At 52.4% G+C, this 17,845-nt stretch overlaps 1 protein-coding gene across 1 annotated transcript; it reads right to left on the bottom strand.

Moving 5' to 3' along the window:
- Positions 1-186: 186 nt before the first annotated feature.
- LOC122387250 (venom allergen 3 homolog) lies at positions 187-12,976 on the bottom strand. Its single transcript, XM_043377306.1, has 8 exons — positions 12,814-12,976; positions 8,132-8,236; positions 4,834-4,998; positions 3,445-3,532; positions 2,760-2,895; positions 2,242-2,468; positions 1,722-1,913; positions 187-1,563 (listed from the first exon to the last, which is right to left on the bottom strand). Exons 2-8 carry the CDS (start codon positions 8,234-8,236, stop codon positions 1,199-1,201), a joined length of 1,278 nt encoding a protein of 425 aa, XP_043233241.1. The 5' UTR covers positions 12,814-12,976; the 3' UTR covers positions 187-1,198.
- Positions 12,977-17,845: the final 4,869 nt, after the last annotated feature.

Raw genomic sequence — 17,845 nt, 5'->3', positions numbered from 1 at the left:
GAGGAAGTTGAAGTAGTGAATTTACATTGTCTCGCCTGGACAGTGCAGTGGGCAGGGATTGCTTATCCTTGGAGGTGGACGATCAGTATCAGTTTGTGTCCTTCTGGCTTCTGCACTTGTGTCAGCGATCCTTGACGCGTCAATCTGTCTCCCTTGCCGCCGACACTGGTCGATTCAGACACTGCGTATATCGATACGATTGTATTGCAATAATATGGCGTCGCACGGGGTCCTGCCCCAGAGACGCGGCAGGCGGCCTGCGCCTGCACTGAGCGGCCGACACTCTCGGCTGGGCTCTCCCACTCCAAAACACAGTGGAGACAGGACGGAAACAGGGACCGAGTCTCGGGACAGGGACACCTGGGCAGGGCTCCGTACACGGCGGCACCAGACGGCCGGGGTGGTTCATCAAAAACTGAACACCCGCGCATCCTCACACCGAACAGCAAACCGGTTAAATAGTGAATACATATGCACGGGGCCAACAATACAGTTGATAATGGGCTCAGGGAAGCGACGAATTGTCGGTAGGTGCAGCATCCAACAAAAACGCAGAATGGCCCCGAAAATCAGGGATCGGGAACGCGTGTGTACCAGGAGGCACGGCATCGAGTTGACCTCGCATTCGGTCTCTGGCTCATAAACCTGCTCTTGCAAAGCAGAAGAGACCGCTCGCAAAGCCAGCAAGATGCGGCCGGAGCTGATTTCGGCACACAGTTCGATATTAGGGCCAGCGCCAGCGCCTTGGACCTGAGATCTGCAGTTATTTACATATTTGGGACAGCGTATCTCTTGCCAAGCTGAGCAGATAACACACAATGTGTTGTGTTGCTTGGAAGAAATTCGCTGCCCTTGATGCAGAAAAACCTTATGTACCCCTTAATCCGTATTTCGGGTCCTTTTATACCCTGCCTATGTACATTTTAATGGACATGGTAAAAATATGTACAACGACCAACATGAGAGGGGTAAATGACATTACATGAGAGGGGTAAACGATGTGTACAGAGCTGCTCGTAAATGACAAATACGAGCAGCTCTGTACACATCGCCGTAATTACGCGTAAAACCACTCGGCAGCATAACAAGGCGCGTCAACATCAAACCCAACAAGGCGCGGTTTCCTGAGGTGGCCGGTCGCGGCGGCGGCCCGGGGACGGTGTGTCTTTTGTCGATGAGCGGCGCGGCGGTGCGGCGATCAGCACGGACCGGCCACCAGGCGCACATCGTCCACGGCCACGACTGTGGCCTGGCCGAACGCCCAGGCCGGCACCGAGGCCGACACCCGCAGCCGGAACGGCTCGGTGACGTGGTCCAGCTGCACGGAGCGCCGCGTCATGGCGCCGCGCGCGTGCGACCGCTCCACGTGCTCGATGGGCCGGTGGCCGGACTTCACCATCGGCTCCAGTGTGAACACCAGCTCGACGGCAGCGCTGCCGCGCAGCTCGTACTTGAGGAACGAGTAGTGCAGGCAGAGCGAGCCCTCGCGCGGCGGCAGCACGAGGCTCTGGAACGTCAGCTCGGTGGTGCGACCGGAGGTGACGGCCGTGCCCAGGATCCGACCTGAGGGAGACGACGCGGAGGGACCGGTCAGCGGCAGCGGTGAGCGTAGCTACACAGCAGACTCAGACCAAGGATGATGAAACAAACGTTTCAATTTGAAGATTAAATCATCGAGCAAGCCCTTACTATCTTCACCCTGCCTCGCGAACTGCACGCACCTTGTGCCGAGTCTGTGTTGATGACCTTCCAGGTGGTGCCGATGAATTTGACCCGGCACCCCTCGTGGTCCAGGTCGCAGCTGAAGAGGCTGCGACCGTCGGCGTTGGGCAGAGAAGACAGGTCGACGGCCGGTGTGGCCGGGAGCGCCGGCTGCTTGGTGGAGACGATCGGCGACCCGCCGCTGCCGTCACCTGCCGAGCGGAGGGAGAGGGTCAGAATGGAGCGACGACCTTACGGTGATGGACGGTACGGCAGTAAAGAACGCTCGCATCAGGTGACTTGCCAATGGCAACTACAGTTCGTTCGCAACTAATGGACCGAAGACCTGAAGCTGGCATTTGCATAATGCCTTACGACCGCTCGTACTTTTGGTATGCTTGTACTTCATTTACAAATTGAACAACAAACGTTCTTAGAGAGGAACTTACGTGTACCTAAACATGGAAAACAAAGGAACCATAAGTAACTAATGACCATTTCATCGTACATCCACCCACTACCAACTAGTCAGTTACTCACTGCAGAGAGCCGGGTACTGTCTGGAGCAGGAGGTGCCGCTGGGGCACTGGCTGCACGGCGTGCCCCGCTCGTACATCTGGCCCCGCTGGAAGTTGCCCGCCGAACCGTAGTTGCACACGTACAGCTTGGTCCACCAGGGTCCCTCCTTGTACAGGGCGTAGCCGCAGCCGATGCGACTGGACGTGGCCCACGCCAGCTGCGTGTAGTGGCCCAGTGGAGAGGAGAACCTAAACAGACAGAAACACCTTACGTCAGTAAAAGGACTGGGTAGTACATAGGTACAAACGTAACCTGAGAGCGAGCGAGCTAGGCAGTAGGTACACAGCCTTGAATGCATAACTGATCACAAATAATATTATTTAAACCTGGTGTCGGCTACGTATAAGGAAGAAGAAACTTGTCTCACATTCCTCTCATCAATGTCTGTCTAAAGTGCGTATCATCAGGATTATGTTCCGCGGTTGATACGTGATGCTATGTGCGCTGGTATGACGACGGGACGCTGGCTGTCGACTCACACGAAGGGTTCGATGTGCTCCGGATTGAAGAGGGCCACCTCATCGTACCAGGCGTAGATGGCGCGCCGCCACTCGGAAAAGTTGTCCAGACGCGTGCTCGACGAACTGTAGAGGTTCTGGCCCACCTTGAACCGCGCTGTGAACCATGCGGAAATGACTGTTAATCCTGGCCCTGACAACAAGCTACCGCATCGTACACAGCTGCGATCTCGTACTGGCGACGTTCCTTAGTCTGGGCGAATGTATTATGGAATATTTGCCGTGCTTATCTTTATGGGAGCTTGGGCTGGACATTTTTTAACGTCTGTAAATTCTCAAAACAAAGCCGGCGCTCCCTGGTATCAGAGTGGTCCGATCAGCTGCCCTGTGGCGAGCAGCTTAGCAGAGAGAGCGCCCCAGAGGAGCGGCGGCGGCCCGTCCACCCCGCGGGGCAGTCCTCTACAAATGGAGCGCGTCCGTCCAGGGCCGTGCAGCCGCCTATCGCCCGGCATCGGAGCGCGCGCGGCCGCACATACCGTCTGCCGGCCGCGGCCAGGGCCAAACATAGCCCGCGTGCCGCCGACGGAATCCCTGATGATCCCGACCGGCCGGCCGGCGTCCCAGACGGATCCACCGGCTCTGAATGAGCCGACCGACCGGCCACATCCGCGTGGCGGCGCGGTTAGGGCGGATGTGCCACACTCACCGACTCGCTTGCAGTCGCGGCAGTCGTGCTTGAAGACGCACTGCTCGGCGTGCCGCTGCGCCACCTTCGCCAACTCCTCGTCCCACTCCTGAGGGGAGGGAGGACACACACGTCAGTGGCATTGTCGACACGGGTCAACAACCCAGACCACCTGTTCATAGTCCCGTTCAAACACAATGAGAGGTCTGTTAGACAGCCTTAGAGAAACTACGCTCTCCTCTGGCTCTTGGTGTTACTGCCTAATGAGTGATTGCAGTCTCCGTGGTTGTTGGTGCTCCCGCCTACTGAGCGCGTTGCAGTCTCCACGCTATTTGGTGTTACTGCTTAGTGAGTGCTCTGCAGTCTCCGTGGTTGTTGGTGTTATCGCCTACTAAGTGCGTTGCAATCTCCGTCCTAGCTGGTGTTACAATCCACTGAGGCTACTGCAGTCCCCGGTTCTATTGGTGCTACCGCCTACTGAACGCGCTGCAGTCTCAATACTTTTTGGTGTTACAGTCTAGTGGGGCTGTTGTAGTCTCCGTGCTTTCTGGTGGTACAGCTTTTTTTGTTTGTTTTGTTGGGTTAGGCCCTTTCGGTCCATTAAGACCATTTCAGAGCCGGGAGGATGATAGGATATAGGGGGAGACATTGGTCTGGGCAGGCACCCTAGTGAGTCGCCGGGGCTGAGCCCGTCCAGAGGACAGGCCACCCAGCCCCAAGGCACTCACTGCACCCGGCTACGGGGTGCGCTCCCTCGGGAGCAGCGGTGCCGCTCCAAGGGAGCAGCCCGCATGAGATAAAGTTGCCTGTCCAGCCCGGAGGGGGGTTGCGGCGTGGAGGAGAAGGATTTCAGTATCCTGAGGACAGAAGCACGGAACGGTGGTGGTACAGCCTAGTGAGCCTGTTGTAGTCTCCGTGGTTGTTGGTGCTATTGTCTAGTGAGTGCACTGCAGTCTCCAAGCTTGCTGCTGCTTCCGCCTACTGAAGGCGTTTCAGTCTCCCTGATCTACCGATGTCATTGCTTTGCTTCACAGTCTCTTCTAGGTTCTGGAATTATCGATACCGCTCACTGAAGGCGTTACAGTCTCCCTGCCTTGTGTTATTTTCCACTGTGCGCATTGCAGTCTCTCAGAACTGATCTTATTGCGCTGCCACATATCTAATACATTCAATACGTCACTTCTTTGACGTCATTTGTTGACTCTACCTATACTATGTGCGCTTATATAAGTGACATCCTTTGTTTACACGTGTTAGCGCCCACTACGCATTGCATTCCCCACCCTTCTGCCGTCACCACTGCGCACTCCCACCCCCACTATGTGCGCTTCTACATCGTCTGTTTACAAGTGTGATAGCGCCCACGCACTGCAGTGCCCGCCGGTCCGCCACCCCACTGCGCACTCTCACCAGCTGCCTCATGTTGGCCGCCTGTGGCTGGCTGTAGATGCTGCCACGCGTCTCGCGCCCGCTGGCCACCTTGTCACGCAGCTCGTTGTGCTCGGCCACGATGTATTTGGCCTCTCGGGCGGTGACACCCCGCGCCTGCATCTGGTCACAGCGCGGACCGGGTCCCTGAGGGGAAGGAGAGGGACGCAGGTCAGTCGGCTGCCGGGGAGGGGAGGCATCTAGAGACAATATCAGCCACATATTGCACAGTGCACACTGCCGACAGACAAAAACATAAGCCACAGGGCGCAGAGCAGACAGGATGATATCGGCCACAGACGGACTGGGTCACCTCTGAATGGGGGCGTGGACGCCCACAATGGAGCCACTGACCCAGGGCGCTGACGCCCACCCGGGCCGGGCGGTGGTGGGTGGTGTCACCGGCACCACCGTTTGTCGTGACCGCCCCGGCTGTTTTCCCTTCAATAACAGGCGGCTCGTCGCGGGAAATCCTGCCCGGCCGCTCGGAGCACACCATGAAACATGCATGACAGTGATGTTATATGTATTGCCATTGCGTGTGTCGGTTCGGGTGGCAGCCCGCCGCAGGAAAGCGGCCGTCCCACCACAGAATGGCACACTGGGGCGTAATTTCCGCGAGAAAGTGTGGACGTTTTGTCCATATTAGTGGTTATCATGTAACAGCAACGACAACAGCAGCAGCAGTAGCATCAACAATAACAATATGTAGGTAATAAAAGAAGTAGCACTGAAGCAGAAAACGGAAAACGGGTCGCATGACTCATGGTCTGTCGACCGCGGCATCAAAGCCGATTAGATTGAATTCGTTTGTACCAATAAGTACTTTAATTGACAAGTCTGGTGACGTTTTGTTAATCTCATTACCAAGCGCAATAAAACGGGGAACAGGTGGCTGGAGACCGAGGTCCCACGGCCCGCTCCGAAGCAGGAAGAAGGCCGCCGATGGTATCTGAACGGTCCACTCTCCGTCTGGGTGTGTAGAGTGGACTACGGTGGATGGATGGGGTGTTTCCGGAAGGGCAGCCGGTCTGGGTCGGAGGCACCACGGTCCTTCGACGGGGAGAGGAGAGGACAGCCTTGGCACTGCCCAGTTCCGCCGCTTCCGCCCAGCTACACACACCCATCCCGGGGAGGGTCCACAAAAAAACGACCGGCGCCGGCGCCCATCCCGGCTGACCGTCCGGCCGCGCCCGGTTAGCAGCTTCAGCGGGAGCGGCTTCCGCCCGCGCCGGTCGGACAGACCCCGGTATCCGGCGGGGTGGTCCGGCCACCGTCCGTCGTCCTTCAGACAGACGGACCACCAACCGACCGAGATGGGCCATCAGTCCGCTGACGGCACGCGCCGGTCCGGTCCGGTCGGGCCGAGGATCGTCTGCCCGCCGCCCGGCCCTCGGCAGACCGGCGGGCTCAGCGGGCGGGCTGCAACGACGCCCGATGGGTTATTCATGAGCCAATCTCCGTCCGCTAGAGCCATAACGGTGATGCTCGGAGAGATTTGTTGTTATCGTTTGCCGGCCGTCGCGGGAAACTGTCTGGGAGTTTTTTTTCGGGAATGGACAAGTAGAAATCATCAGTCACATATGACCGTCAGACCGCCAGCGTGCGAAAGTTGAGCCGTCGATGGATGGAGCTGCGGCGGTGGGCCGTTTGGTGAGCTGGTTGTGAAGGTGAACTCGGGCCGACCGGCCGCCGGAAGACGCCGCCGCCAGCCGACATGTCACCGATCTGGGACGCGGGTCAGCGAGCTCGCCGAAGAGCAGCATTCATCACGGTCCAGGTGCGGACGGTGCGACCGTCGGAGACAGGTGCGGCGCTGAGCGCAGGTGCTGCCGGCGCGGCCCGTCCCGCGGAGACGCTGCAGATAAGGGCGGCCACACCGCCGGCAGCCGCGGTCAAACGGAAACCGGGCCCGGCCGGCCGATAAAGCGCTCATGTATAGACTGACTGATGGCACCTGTTCGCGTCCAGCCCCGGACCGGTCGCGTCAATGAATGCTGGATTGATGCATCGCTGATGTGCCTGCATCTTGGCGTATGTTGCTACTTGTCAACAAACCTGAAAACAAGGTTCAGTCGTTTTGGCGATGCAGGTTCCTGACGTCAAGTGGGCGCCACCGTGCAGCGATCATGCACAGATGTGAGGTCGTCCCATCCCGCCCCGCCATCGAGCGCCGGTCCTCTGCGTGCGTTTCGCTCGTGAACTGCGTCTAAGCCGACTCGTGCATGGCGCAGGTAATCCATTTAGCATGCATTCGACGAGAACCAGGTCATATATGGCCGATAAATTAGCGTATTATGGCGGCGCAGACCACAGAGCCCGACCGGTGGATAAGATCGGAGAAAGTGGTGTTGTCGCAGCGTGAGATGGCCAGACGGCGGCGCAGCGGGGGCGACGGGGGGAGGATGTCCAGGTGCCGCTCCCGCCGGCCGACGTCACTGCCGGCGCGCCTCCGCCGCTTCCGACTGTGATCCATCGCGCACTGCCGGCGAGAACCGGCCCGCGGGCTGCGCGCGCGCACCACCGCCGCAGCCGCCGCGCCCCGAATTAACACGTACTGGCCGGCGCACATTTGCCTTTCAGATGAGCGGCCGGCGGAGCGGTCCGTCTGTGGCGGCGGCTGTCGGTGGACCACCGCGACCGGCGTGGTCACCGGCGCCGCCCCCGCCGCGCCGGACGCGCGCGGACTGCCCGTCGCCGCCCACATCGTGCTCGACGAATGGAAATGGGCGCCGAGCTCCACTGAGCCCCGCTGTTTCCAAGGAAGTAGGATCCCGCATATCAGCTACTCAATCACGGATATTCCGCGGATATCTCAACCACCGAGAGTGCGTCGTGCTGCTCAGCCCGCTATTGTCCTGGACACCGATGGTTCAGAGGGGCCCATCTGGCTTGGGAACAGGCCGAAGTCCGGCGACCCCTCTCTCCTCTCCCCGCCCCGGACCTATACCGCTGAGCCATGACGATGGCTCTTACGCTGCTGATCACGACTGCATCACGTCATCCGTCGCCGGCAGAGAGTGTACCTTAGCGCAGACGGACGTTACGTCAGCTGGTTGATGGCGATGGGAGTGTGAAGAGCACGGTGGCGGCCGCCTCACGCTGCCGGGAGCTGACGGGTCGGGTGTGTTCGGATGCCGGCCACGCGGGTGTTCGGACGAAGATCACGTCACATCAGTGGCAGGCGGTGGGGAGGGGAGGGGTGTTTTGGCGGTGGCCACGTCGCGTCAACGGGAGCCGAGCGGGGGGAGGGGAGAGGAGGGACGTCACGTCAGCTCACCCGGTGCTGGCATAGAGTGTGTTTGGGTGTGAATCGGCAGTACTGGAACTGCGCCTCGACGGTCGCCGCCAGGCCGGCCGCCACCAGCAGACAGGTCATCAGCATCTGAAACAAAACAGAACAACCGTTAGTCATCACACGCCCCTACAATAGCGCACAAAACAGTATTCAGTCGCCTGATACCAGCGGGCAGCGACAGCTGAAATAGATCAATTGCGGCCTTCCTATTGCAATAACTGTCACACAAATGTATGGGGTTTCCGTTTTCCACATATCTCGCGTGCTGAAACTGGCTCCCTAAACACGAGACACGTGCCCCTCCTTGCTGGTTAAAACATTGCACCAGATGCCATCACCCAGTGTGTTATCATTAGTGCTGCGGCGTATTGTTGCTTTCGTGCCAGGGTAAGTCATTGTCCTTGCCTTTGACCTTAATGCTTGCCATGAAAGTCATCTTTCCTCAGTCATAATGCGCCCTTTACCACAGGAATGTGCCGTGGCACCAATCCGTATATCAAATGGGATCAAACTTCAACTGGCACTGGCGACATTTTAACAGGCTTATAGACCGGACGAACCGGGCCTAATGATGACGATTTTTTAAATGGCATGACATTTTAAGCAATGAAAATCACTTAATATTGTCTTGTATATGAACGGAACAACTTTAAACGAATCAGCTTGATTCAGGTGAGCACAATTTGTGGTTTCAATAACTCACGTAATCCTATGTGCCCACATCTAAGAAAAGTATTGGTACATATTTATCTTTAGTAATAAGCATTTGAATGTGACCATTCAAGCTATGGCCGAAATATTTTCGAACTTCATGGAAGCAGCATGATGTGCGGCCAATTGATCCCCAAAGTATTGAGAGTTACTATGAACGTTATAAAAGTCGGATATAATTGCCCATAAATGCGTTCCTCACAAAGAAACACCACGAAATAATTAACTCATGGCGATAATATTATCCCATGAATTCGTTTTCAGGCGTGTGGGGCGTTCCAGGTCATAAAAGGGGGAGCGTCAGGACAGTACCTCTACGCTCGGAGCTGCGGTAGACGGTAGTGGTTCCCTAGTGAATGGACGGGGCGCACTTCCCGGACCCCGCGTGAACCGCGTGCCGTTCCGAGAGGCACGCTAACTGCACAATTCGCAGCGCTAACCGCGCGATTCGCTGTGGTCGCCGCGGGCTATGGAAATGGAGAGCTCCTCACGCCTCCCGCGAGCGCCGGATGCAGTGCTAAACAGCTGGTCTGCCAACACTACGTCTCTCTGCTACCAGGCCACAGGTGCAGCTGAGTATGACTCTCAGAGTCGGGACCGTCACAGGTGCAGCTGAGTCTGCCCCCTTTGGGCCTTCCTGTCAATGCTGGACCATCACAGGTGCAGCTCGGTACGTAGTCACCAGTGCTGGGTCATCTCTATTCCTTATGTCACAGTCACCAGCGCTGGATCATCCCAATGTCCCCGTGCTGAGGCCCTTCTGCCTCTCGTTGTTGTTACCATGGGCGCGGCGGACCCGTCTGACTTCCCGTCTGCGCCCTCTGGTTCATCGGGAGCGAGCTCGCTTCGTGAAAGCAGTCTCTCCCAAAGAAGTCGCGCTATTAATCTCCAGTCGAGAGCAGCTTGCTAATGCGGCCGCTGCAGTCGCTGACCGATAAGCGTATGCGCCGGCCGCCGCGACCCGTCTGGGTCGGTGGTCACCTTCAATATGGAGACGCCGGCAACCGCCCAGTTTGTCGGGCCACTCAGCCGGCGCGCATGTCACTGCCAAACGGGCCGATCTGCCCGGCGTGGCTGTCATAGTCTGCTGTCACAGACGCTGTCACTGACCTGCTGTCAATCTTGCGCTCCCGCTGTCATACCCGCCAGCTGTTATCACTAACGCGCTATTGCCATAATAAATGTGCGAACAAACCTTTCGTGCGTACGCCAATAACTGAACAAAAAAAAACTTGGACGCACGGGCAAACGGACGCACTCAAATATCAGCGCGCAAGGCACACATCTAAACAGATGTATACGTGCGCTCATGAATGAAAGGCACAGCACCGTTGAGCCAGCAGTGTCTGTATCTAAGCGCAGGGAGGGGGCTAGGGTCGGGGTGGGTCAAGCGGTCTGCTCTAGACAGACGGACGAACATGAGCTGCTGGGCGCCGACATTGTCGCGCATACCGATCTAATATGCAGCCATTGGCAACACATGCGCTCGTCGCCTTTGAATGGCGCCGGGCCGGTCCCCGTTTGCGATAAGCCGCCGGGGCAGTCGGCGACTCTGACCGGTCCGTCGGCACGGCGACATGTCCGGACGCCACCGTCTCCATGGCAACAGGGACGCTGCCGGTGACCGGTGACGTCACCGGGCGTGCAGCGGTCACCCGGTGGCTCATTAGGGCCTCGCAGGCTGCTCAGGCCAGTCTGCACGGCCAGCCACTGCGGCGCCGGGAGAGAGTCGGCCCCGGCACCGGCAATCGGAAGGAGCGCCACACCGCCGCGCCGCACCGCCGCACCGCCGGCCTTTCCTTCCCGGGCCCTTGTTCATGGAGACGGCACCGCTCGATACCTCCTGGTACCGCCGAGCGTTTTTAGCGCAGCTGACCACCAGGTAATGAACATCCTTTCCTTCACGTAAAGGTTTTAGGATAATCGGGGAGAACACGAAAAAGATGGGTAGTTCCATGGAGCAACGGTTTAAGCTTTCCATTTCGTGAGTAGTCGGTACAAATCCATTGACACGGACGGGCCAATTTAGTGCCTCGCCGTTTCCTTTTATTCTGCGGGGCATGAGTCTTTCCACAGCTATTAATACATATGTCTTCAGATATTTCCACGCCATTCATTTGTAAAAGTGTTTGTTTTTCTTCTTCCAAAGGCTTCTAAAACGAAAGAATCCGAAATAATCCGAAATAACGAAAGAATCTGATCCTACGACAGAATCAAGTGTTCTTGGCTGTATTGCGCAGATTTTAGTGCGTTTTTGTTTTAGTGAAGATTTAGTGAGTTTGTTTTTTAGATCATGGTTGCTGCGAATGACCCCGGAGATAAGAAATCATGGCTTAGCGGTGTCGTAAGCCGTAGCTCTTTGACCTGCACGCTCTGTCGGTGGCCCCAATGCAGGTCTGCCTAAGCCGCGGCGGCTAAGCTGAAGATGTCACGCCTGATGTCGTGGGGTCACGGACAGCGTCCGATCGGGATTAGCGTGGGAGCTGTCATGGAGGTGTCATTCTGCGGTCTTAGAGCCGTACTTAGCGGCTTTAGAAGGTGCGGCGGGGGAGCGTTAGTACCTACCGTTATAACTATTTAACCGCTTTGAACATAAATCAGACAAATGTTATTTATAGACTAGAAATGAGCATAAATGAAGTATTTCAGAATATATAGTGCCAAGCCAAAAGGCAAGCATAAGTTGACCTGTCGTCATTTGATAACTAACATGTGGGAACATAGTATGCCACACAATACACATAGATCCATAGCACGCGGTCATCCTATTCATCGTGCAATAAGTTGTAGAAATACGAAGAATTAAGTAGAATATTTACGCAAAACAACCTTATCTTATTTTATATCCTAACATAACATCGGGTGAACCATTCGGACGTTTCATGAACTTTGCTCTAGACAAGCGTATCTCTTGCAAGAAGGCTAGGTAAATTTAATTACTTCATGCGCATCGCTTATAGGTGCGTAATGCAATTACGCCCTTATGAAAATTACGTTCAATTTGACAGAGCCGTTACATTTACTCAATTTTTATATCAATCTGATAATTCATCGCTTAATCATTAGTCACACAGGTAGTGATCAGGCTTCGCAGGTTTTCACACCTGTTTTCCCGGTAATGCGAGCTGCAGTAGTCTGTCGGGTTTTCAGACCTGTGCGACTTCCCTAACGTTCGGATTACGATCGGCGTCTGGTGGCGCATGACCTTTTCCTGAGGCACGTCACTCAACACGACACTAAGGAGTCGGAAAACGCATGTTGGTGCTAAGGGAAGATCCAATGACTCACCCCCGACCTTTCCCCCATTATGACATAAAATGTGTTATTTGCTAATTAAGCTGGCAAATCAATCGATTTAATCATCGCTTCTTCGCTGCTCGTCAACGTGATAGTGTAAAGCATGCAAGTATCAATCACGGCTGCCAAAGTAAATATAGGCTAGGAACCCTACCATATTTTTATCCCTTATCAGTACGTTACCAAGTACGACTTAAGGCATTTGTAACGCATCGCTACAAACGTTTCCGTCTAAATATACATTTACCTTGCGTAAAGTACACATTTAACCACAATATTAATGCCAAGATTTTCGTTAATTAACTAGATATATGGCTAATTTTCACCATTTCTTAAAATGCGTTTCAGCATGAGCGATTCAGCGTGAAGAATAAATCAAAAATCGGTAGGCACATTGATATAAGATCGGCATGCCAGGCATTTCAAAGTTCAGACGCATTGCAGCAAGCTTCATCATTAAAAATGTCGTTCAGTTAGCACTCTTTCATGGGGTCTTGGATTATGATAAGAGATAAGTTAGCGCATGACCACTGGACTACAACATATGCTACTGAATACTGTAAACCACATGAATGACCAATTGAACATGACTAATTCGTAGCAAATTTGACCCGTAATTACAAGTTATATGCACTCCATCCGATTGATTCGCCTACCTTTGTTGCGTTGTGTTCACCGCTCCGTGTCTATAATGCGCCGCCGCTGGTCCTGTTGGTCTCGGTGGTCTCTGATATGCTGCTCGTGCGACTGACGGCGTGGCCCGAGTCCCGTGGCGCCCCGCTGCCGTGCCCGCTCCCGGAGAGGTGCCTGCCCGTCTCTGAGACCGGCCGCGCCGACTGGCGACGCTTTTATAGCGGCGGCGGTGGCGGCGCGGCGGCTGAGGCGACATCCCCCCTCCCCCTCGCCCTCAGCCCAGAGCACAGGCCGGCTCCGGCGGGCCACCCGCCGACCCGGCAGGTCGACAGGCCGCCGAGCCGACTGAGAGCAACCTTATTCATAACACTCTAACCGGAACATGGCGCCAGGCTTGCAGTGGCTTTAGGCTGGATGCTCATGACATCCGAAGATGGGCTTTCATGCAAAAAAGGGCGCGTAGTATGTTGTGGCAATACGTTTTGCTATTACAAAATCCTAGCTTGTAATAATTAACAGGTAAAATCGTCCTTGTTCTTGCATCAACTTATAACTTCTTAGGCGCATGGTCAAACGGTTGCGTTGCTGAGCTTTAACCCGCGCCCTGGTGGGGTCTGTTTATAACGCGACCTGGTGGGGGGGGGGGCTATTTTTTGCCCCCCCTCGTATCTCCGAAACTACTGGACGGATCCGCAAAATTCAAACGGCGTTCGAAAGGCCTGTCAAATTTGTCGGGATAAACCAAATTTCATTGACCTCAGGGTCACCGATGACGTCACAGGTCAGGTCAAAGATGAAATGTTTCACCGTTCACGGGTCTTCTATAGGGAATGCGCTATAACACCGAGGAAAACGCATTTTGTCGAGAATCAGCGATAGGGCGTCAGTTGCCTAGTAGATATGTTGCTATTAGAGGTCACTGACAATACCAGTTCAGGTCACAGGTCAGGTCACCAAGGGTCACAGGTCAGGTCACATGAGCCCAACTTTACTCAGGTTGTGTGATGCATGTTTTATGGCCAATTTTTCATTTCCAACTCAATGGTGTTGGTTATAAGACTATCAGGTACGGCTTAGGTCACTTTCTGGTGAAGTGCAGGTCAAGGTCAGGTCAAGGTCAGGCCAAAAAAGGTCAAATTTTAAAGTTGATAGTTTTGCATAAAATGGGTATTGATTCGATGCAGCTCGTCACGGGGAGTCTAATGGTGGTCTTTGTTTTGCGCTACGGGGTCTAGAATTGCTAAAAATTGAGTTCGAAAATTTGACGTCATCAATTTTGAACAGTTTTTTCGCTATAACTTCGCTAAAAAAAGAGGTATCAATCTCAAATTTGGTATGTGGATGGAAGGCGGTATGGACTATCACATATATTCCGGTTTTTGCGAAATTCAAAAAGCTTTTTGGATTTTTCGATTATCATATCAAAAAAAAAATATTTTTTGATTTTTGGGGGTCAAAATCCAAAAATTTCAAAAATCCGAGATAGCAGTTTTGTAGCCCTGTCTATTCTACAGCTTTTATGTCTTTATCATTTTTCTGTATTTGCAAAGCTATAGGCCTGACAGCTGTTCCCGCGAAACCCTTTTTTGGGTCGAAAACGGCAGAACATGACGTCACTCTGACGTCATTTCCGGCCAACCTATCATAGCCTTTGGAAAAATTTTTGGTCACAATGTGTAAAATTGATGTCCGGGAGGGTACTGAAAGTTTGGTGACGATCGGCGCAGCGGTTCTGGAGATATATCGAAAAGTCTTGAGGGGGGGGGCAAAAAATAGCCCCCCCCCCCACCAGGTCGCGGGTTAAGTACTTAGATGTTTGTGTGATGTCATTAGCATGACAATTATATAATATAACTGTCATAACAGTTACATAATCGTTCATTTTTAAGTTACATTCCATTTGAATGTTGATGCTATTTTAGTAATTGTTTCCGTTTACTATGATGAGCTGCTAAATGGTTGCATTCTAGATAATTTTTCATTCCATGCGTCCGTCATCGCATGATGCTGAACAACATAACCGCATTTCATCTGGACGCAATTCCAAACACCACAAGCAAACTGAAGCTGAACACGTGAGATCGTATTACTTCCGGACATCTTTTTAAGCCGGTAAGAGTTGCCGCAATGCAGATCGTGTACGATGAGATGTACCGCTATCACCGACTCAGTTTTATCTTCCTATCAAGTTCGTTACTGGACAGAGGGCACCGTTAGTTGTCCGTCTACAGTAAAAGACCACTATCACACATACATGTGAGACCGACAGAGATGACCACTATCACACAGAGACCGACAGAGACGACAACTATCACACAGAGACCGACAGAGACGACCACTATCACACAGTTATGGAAGACCGGCAGAAATGACAATCACATTTCACTATCACGTCTTGAATATTTTTATTGCAGCATTTGTATCCTTAAAAATAAAATTTTGTTTTTGGTTATGCTAGAGTGCCACTTCCTCTACTTAAGCCGTTCTCATACTAGAGCCGAAGAATTTCACTATACCATTACGGAGCACCTCTTTACTAAAAAATAGTGCCCAAAATGATAATGGGTATAATACTCATAATTACCGTTTGCTACCATGATTATTTGTCCATGTATATCACAACATGGTACGTTTTGATGCATGTAAATGAAGATTGACCAATTTTTTAACAAGAAAAAAGCACTTTTTAAGGCTATCACTAGTAGTTGAACAGAAATATCTATGTTCGAAGAACAGTTCTTTCCATCTTTCTAATAGGAACTAATATGATAATGTTTCTAATATGATGCCTTCAGTCACCATATGGTAACCATGTTGCATTGTGTTTAAAACTTCAATGACGTTATACTGTCCATCATATAAACGTTTTACCGCCGTTACTAAGCGCGCCGCACGTCAGTCATCGTCTACAAATGAATGGCTTCCGATGATGATTGACGTTTAGAGCCATCAATGGGGATGTCGGCGTGGAGGTGTCTGATGTTACTATCAATCACTTTGTGGAAATATTGCTTGAAAGCTTGTAAAACATGTGCATTGGGCTATTCTGCCTAATGTCTGCAACCCGATGCTTTGCACGGCCATTACCATAATCTTGCAGTTTGTTTGGTCACTTTCCACCACCGCTGCTGCTACTGCTGCTGCTGCTGCTGCTGCTGGGGATACAAGCCTTAAGGCCTGGCTACACTATGCGTTTTCTGCGTGCGTTTTTTGCGTGTTTGCGGGTTTTGCGTAATATCGTTCTAGAAAAAGGGTTATTATTAAATAAACTTCTTTAATATTGATATAAAAAATAATAAAACGTTTATGTTAATTAAAAGTTTATATGAAAAACATATCACAAAAACGTAATTTCGTTTCTTTCTAGAACGATATTCTGCAAATCACGCAAACTCGCAAAAAACGCACGCAGAAAACGCATAGTGTAGCCAGGCCTTTACCCAGCACCGACTCAATCATGTAAAGCGTCGGAAACGGCTGGAGGTGCTTGCTACGTGTTTAGTTTTCAAATTGAAAAGCAAAAAGTAGGTAGGGATACATTTGATTTTTGACGGGACTCTGCTTTTGATTATGACATTTAATCAAGAAGGTTCCTAAAAAAACGTGCGCTATTCACACATTGACGTCACCAAACCCGAAGTCGTTACGGCATTTTAGAGACTATGGCCTGGCAGCAACCATAATATTTTAAGTCCACCACAATACATTTTTTATTTACGCAAATAATGAAGCCTGATTCTTTGTAGTTCTGAACAAATATTATCCGATCCGATAAATATGTACACCGTAAGCATTTGCAACATGAACTTTGACCGCATTCAGTCCCTCCTTGACGGGAGCGTGGGCTTATCTACAGAGGCCCGCGGCTATTACACTGAAGTCGGCGGTGATTACGCGGAAACTCTCTCTACCGTCACGTCAGCTGAATCTCATTTAGCCCGCTCCCAGGCGGGATATTTCCATGCCGTTTACTATGCCTGTTCGCTAATGCATCGACAGCGAAAAAAGCAAGGATTAAATCGTTTAGTGTAATGAATACGTAGCATATCATAAACCTGTCTTGCATATCATATTGCAGATATTGCATATCAATCTGATTTGCTAATAAGGATATTAAACAATGGACCAAATAACCAAAGTACAGCGACGATCGAGTAAGCCACTCAGATCTCTTGTCCAATACAACCAACCGAATATGCACGGGTCACAGCACAGCCTCAGCAGCATGTGTAAGCTCACTAGGGCGTCTATCAATGGAGACACAAACGTAACTATACGGTCTATGACACACAACTCTGGTAGCATCATCGTGCGTTTATGACCAGGTGCCATAGTTAACATTACACAAAATGACGGTGAGCTCACATCACCCGAGCCCCATCAGACCACGGCTGACGCAGCGGGAGTGATCTGGAAACCACGCATCGGATGATTGGCGCCCTGGCCTTTTCCTTCCTGTCCAGTGTGGACGTTTGGACTTCCTGGAATTAGCGCCAGAGTTTTTGGGACAGAGCACATTTTCCCAGACTGCACGGCGTCGAACAATAACAACTAATCTCATATATGCCTCATCAGAGTCGCAAGCAATGACAACATTGAAATGACGTTGGATAGCTCTCTTATCAGCAGATGCACAAAGGGAGTAGTGTCACATTTATTTGTAAATATATTCACACAAACCACTAATCCAATTCAAACACAAAATTTCCTCAAGGACGCCATTACATAATTTAAGCACAATTCACAAGTTAGTCAGCAGTCACGCTAGCATACTAAAGGCATGTGTAAATAAAACTTCACGGTAAATTTGAATTACATAAGCGGCCCATCATGACACACGAGCGTTCTGTCACCTTTCCCTGGACTGCATAATTGCATTGGACCGTCCTTTCGGCCGGTCATTGCACTTCCGTCACCACGCGCAGGCTCCGTCTGATTTACTCCCCTCCGCCCGAAGGCTCTCTCTGATCTGTTCCGCTCTGCCCGGAGTCACTCGCTGATCTGTCCCGCTCTCTCTCTCTCTCTCTCTCTCTCTCTCTCTCTCTCTCTCTCTCT

Source organism: Amphibalanus amphitrite, unplaced genomic scaffold (genome assembly GCF_019059575.1).
Source record: "Amphibalanus amphitrite isolate SeventyFive unplaced genomic scaffold, NRLGWU_Aamphi_draft 000279F_arrow, whole genome shotgun sequence".
NCBI lineage: Eukaryota > Metazoa > Arthropoda > Thecostraca > Balanomorpha > Balanidae > Amphibalanus > Amphibalanus amphitrite.
The sequence above is the reverse complement of the archived record's forward strand: the minus strand, read 5'-3'. Positions and strand labels throughout refer to the sequence as shown.

Excerpts from the sequence above, each read along its gene's own strand:
- LOC122387250 (XM_043377306.1), bottom strand. The coding sequence starts at position 8,236 with ATGCTGATGACCTGTCTGCTGGTGGCGGCCGGCCTGGCGGCGACCGTC. Across the intron at positions 4,999-8,131 it reads ACACTCTATGCCAGCACCGG|GGACCCGGTCCGCGCTGTGA; the intron begins GTGAGCTGACGT and ends CCTTCCCCTCAG. Across the intron at positions 1,914-2,241 it reads ACAGTACCCGGCTCTCTGCA|GTGACGGCAGCGGCGGGTCG; the intron begins GTGAGTAACTGA and ends TCCGCTCGGCAG.